The following is a 4,182-nucleotide window of genomic DNA, read 5'->3' as shown; positions in this document are numbered from 1 at the left end:
GGTGGTCTTCTGCACATTTTATCTATTCCGGAATGGAAGTGGGATCATATCTCGATGGATTTCGTCACGAAACTACCCCGATCTGTTCGAGGATGCGATGCCATTTGGGTAGTGATTGATCGTTTGACGAAGTCTGCTTGTTTTATTCCGTATCGGATGACATATCATCACGATCAGATGGCCGAGTTGTATGTTAGAGAGATTGTCAGATTGCACGGTGTGCCGAGATCGATTGTTTCAGACCGATATCCTCGGTTTACTTTTCATTTCTGGCACAGTCTACAGGAGGCTCTTGGTACTCGTTTGTACTTGAGTACAGCTTACCATCCTCAGACCGACGGTCAATCAAAACGGAAGATTCAGACTCTGGAGGATATGTTACGAGCAGTGGTGCTTGACTTTGGCAGTACTTGGCAAGATTCATTGCCTCTCATTGAGTTTTCGTACAACAACAGCTTCCAGACGAGTATAGGAATGGCACCATTCGAAGCGTTGTACGGAAAGAAGTGCAGATCCCCTCTGTACTGGGATGAGATGTCTGAGTCCCCAGGCTTGGGACCAGATATGATTCGTGATATGGCTGAGCAGGTGAAGATTATTCGATTGAGAATGAAGACTGCTCAGGATCGACAAGCGAAGTATACGAATATCCGTCGCAGACCTCTATCTTTCGATCAGGGAGACCGAGTATTCTTGAAGATTTCTCCGTTTGGAGGTACTGTTAGATTTGGGAAGAGAGGGAAGTTGTCACCGAGATTCATCGGTCCGTATGAGATTTTGTAGAAGATAGGCGATCTAGCCTACAAATTAGCACTTCCTCCTTCTTTATCTGGAATTCACGACGTATTTCACGTCTCGATGTTGAGGAAATATCACCCCGATCCTTCTCATGTTCTTCAACCTGACGAAGCCGAACTTGATGAAACTCTGAGTTATTTCGAGAGACCGATTCAGATCCTTGAAAGAAAGGAGAAACAGCTCAGAACCAAATCGATCCCGTTGGTGAAAGTTCAGTGGAGTCATCACGGAGTCGAAGAAGCGACTTGGGAGACAAAATCTGATATGAGGCAGAGATTTCCGGATTTGTTTATCTGATGTGAGTCCTTAATTCTGTTCTTGAATCTTTATTCTTTCTTATGAGTTGATATCTTTGGTTTCGAGGACGAAATCTATTCTTAGAGAGGGAGAATTGTAACGCCCCATTTTTATCTTAATTGATGTTATTTGAGATATTAAGTGATTTCAGAATTCGAGAGCCGGTTTTTATTAATGAGGGGCCTTTTTGTAATTTTTGGAAATTTCAGGGACTAAAACGTAAAATTGAGCTTTGTTATATATTGGACTTTGACTAAGTCTTTTGCACCACTCCATCATCCCCTCCACAACGTTCCTTCACCATTGTAGGCGATCAAAAAGCTTCCAAGTTTTTGTGATTTCGATTCTAGCTCGATCCGTCCGTTGGAATTTGATCTGAAGTAGATATCTGCGATCACAGCATCGAGTGCTCCGTTTGGAAGTAAGTTTCTCTTATTTCTACGAGGTTTGAATTTTTGGATGTCTTTAGAATTTATTGATATTCGGAGAGGACGTTCTTGAAGTTGCTGTGATAGTATATCTAAGACGATTCGAAGATTTATCGACGATTTGATTTGATATGATTTTTCTTATGATTTTCGAAACTTAGATTTTTGAGATGTGTTGGGTTTGACTTGGAAATGATGTTAGATGATTGGTTTGAGTATTTGGAATTGATATTCTGGTGTCTGCAATTTTGGTTTGATCAGTTTACAGCCGTTGTGCCGTCAGTTTGAGTTTTGGATATCGTTTCGATGTTTTGATCGTATCGAGTTTGATTGAGTTTTTGATGTCGATATTGATCTTGTGACTTCTTTTGTTAGATTGATTCGAAGTCCTTGGAGTTGCGAGATTGCAGCTTCGATCAGTTTGGAAGATTGAGCCGGCATAGTATCGACTTCTTACTTTCGATCGTAGAACTTGAATGGATATTGAATTGATATTTGTTGTTTTATAGATTGAAGATTGTGAACGACAAGAAGGTATAAGAAGACTTTGGAATGAAATAGGACGATTAACTTGAATTCGGATTGATTCGAGTGTCCTAGAAAAAATCACATATTGCATGTTTATATGATTATTTGAACTTATGATTGAATTGATGATTGAATGCATGAGATTTCATATGCATTCATTTTGAGCCGATTGATTATTCATTTTGAATTATACGATCTGGAGATTATAGTTGAGTGGCCTTGGTAGGCGATTTACTACAAGTGTCGATTAATTCACTATAATGCCCTAGAGTCTAGAGGATTAAAATATACCTCATCCACCTCGAAAGGGGAGTTCGGTGTGATTGTTGGATATTTTAATCTCGGGATCCCAAACCGAAGAAAGAAAGAAGAATTCCTTTTGATTATCTGAGTCTGATAATCCAGAAGTTTTAAAGTCATGCATATCATTTTAATTCCGCAATTGAATGAATTACTTGAGATATATGTGGAATTTGATTATATATCATGTTTTGATATATTATGTGATATTGTATGCTAGTCTCTTTAATTGGAAATATTATTCTCACCGAATTATCCGGCTGTTGTCTTTTTTTGTATGTGTACTTGGCAACAGGTGGGGCAGGATCAAGCCAGAGACATCATGGATAGGTGGATGAGAGAATAGAAGTGAGGTCCTTGGTTTTAGGAGTTGCATTGAATTCAAACTCAATATGTATTTTGGTATTGTAAACCTAGAATTGAAGCATGTTCTATTAGTTTGGATGAATGTTTAACTCTAGAACTACTTTGTATGGATTATGCATATTGAATAAGTTTATGCATATTGTTTGTTTGTGTTTTGATTGAATTGGGATTTGAAATTTTGAAATAAAACTAGAATTATTTTTTGGTACAGAGCATCTCGCTCGATCGGTTGAATCTTACCGATCGAGCGAGCACCCTTGTACCGAGGCAGAGAGTTGGGAATTTCTTGTCCGCTCGATCGGTAAGATTTTACCGATTGAGCGGAGGCCTTTTATTTTCCCGGCAGAGTCTTGGAAATTTTTGGCCACTCGATCGGTAAGATTTTACCGATCGAGCGAGCACTCCTTTTAAAAAAAAAATTATTTCTTAATCCTTATTGTTTAATTGAGTTGATTAATTAGATGATTAGAATCGAGGCCTCACATCACACATATGCAACTGGAGAGAATTCGTCAGCAATCTTGCCTGTACGTCGGAGCCCGTTCACTAACGTCATTCTATCTGAAGCATTGCCTAATGGAGTCAAAATCCCTAACCTACTTGAGTTCGATGGAACTGGTGATCCTCAAGATCATATTCACAAATTCTACACGAAGGAAGATTTATATGACATCACAGATGCGGCTTACTGCAAGATATTTCGAACAACATTATTAGGGCAAGCTCTCACATGGTTCAATAAGCTGACGTCAGAATCCATCGCAAACTTGGAGCAACTCATCCAACGCTTCATCCAACAATTCTCAATTAACAAAAAATACCCAAAAACAGCAGCATATTTATTCACAATTCTTCAAAAAGAAGGAGAAAGTTTGCGAGACTATGTTAAGAGATTTACTCATGTGGTTCACGCAGTCCCACACGTGAACCATGATAAGTTATCTGGAATAATGCAGCAGAACTTGCGTCCTGGAAGGTTCAAGGAATCTATAGCTGGAAAATCTCCGAATACCTTGGAGGAGCTATTGTCTAGAGCGGAAAAATACATCTGCATCGAGGAAACTGATGAGTTGCACTCCTCGGGAAAAAGAAAATGAAACGAAGAATACAATGAAATATAACGCAAGACAGAGAGTCGTGTCAATCTAAAAAAACTCTATACTCATAGAGCAAACACCTGCAAGCTAAAATAAATTGCTTGCTCTACTTTATTTACTCTGCAGATCAAAACTTTTATTTAATTCTCTTTTATTTTAAGTTTAATAATAAACTTACGTTGATTTGTTTACTTTTCTATTTAATTATATAGGAAGGAACTCAGCTATGTTAACGAATGCTTAACTCATACGCCACAACTCATGCATTCATTGAGGCTACTCATCCATCAAAGGCTTGGACAGCCCTGTAGGACTACCTAAGCCACGATGCTGTAAGAGGTCAAGACGACAAAAATACAGTCCGGGAT

The 4,182-nt window shown here is 38.7% G+C and overlaps 1 protein-coding gene across 1 annotated transcript; it reads left to right on the top strand.

Annotated features, from left to right (window-relative positions):
* The first annotated feature begins 3,178 nt into the window (after nucleotides 1-3,178).
* On the top strand, nucleotides 3,179-3,814 carry LOC140871408 (uncharacterized). Its single transcript, XM_073273908.1, has one exon. The coding sequence runs from the start codon at nucleotides 3,179-3,181 to the stop codon at nucleotides 3,812-3,814; it is 636 nt and encodes a 211-aa protein (XP_073130009.1).
* The last annotated feature ends 368 nt before the right edge of the window (nucleotides 3,815-4,182 follow it).

Source organism: Henckelia pumila, unplaced genomic scaffold (assembly GCF_033568475.1).
Source record: "Henckelia pumila isolate YLH828 unplaced genomic scaffold, ASM3356847v2 CTG_461:::fragment_3, whole genome shotgun sequence".
NCBI classification, from domain to species: Eukaryota; Viridiplantae; Streptophyta; class Magnoliopsida; order Lamiales; family Gesneriaceae; genus Henckelia; species Henckelia pumila.
This window is presented reverse-complemented; position numbering and strand designations above follow the sequence as displayed.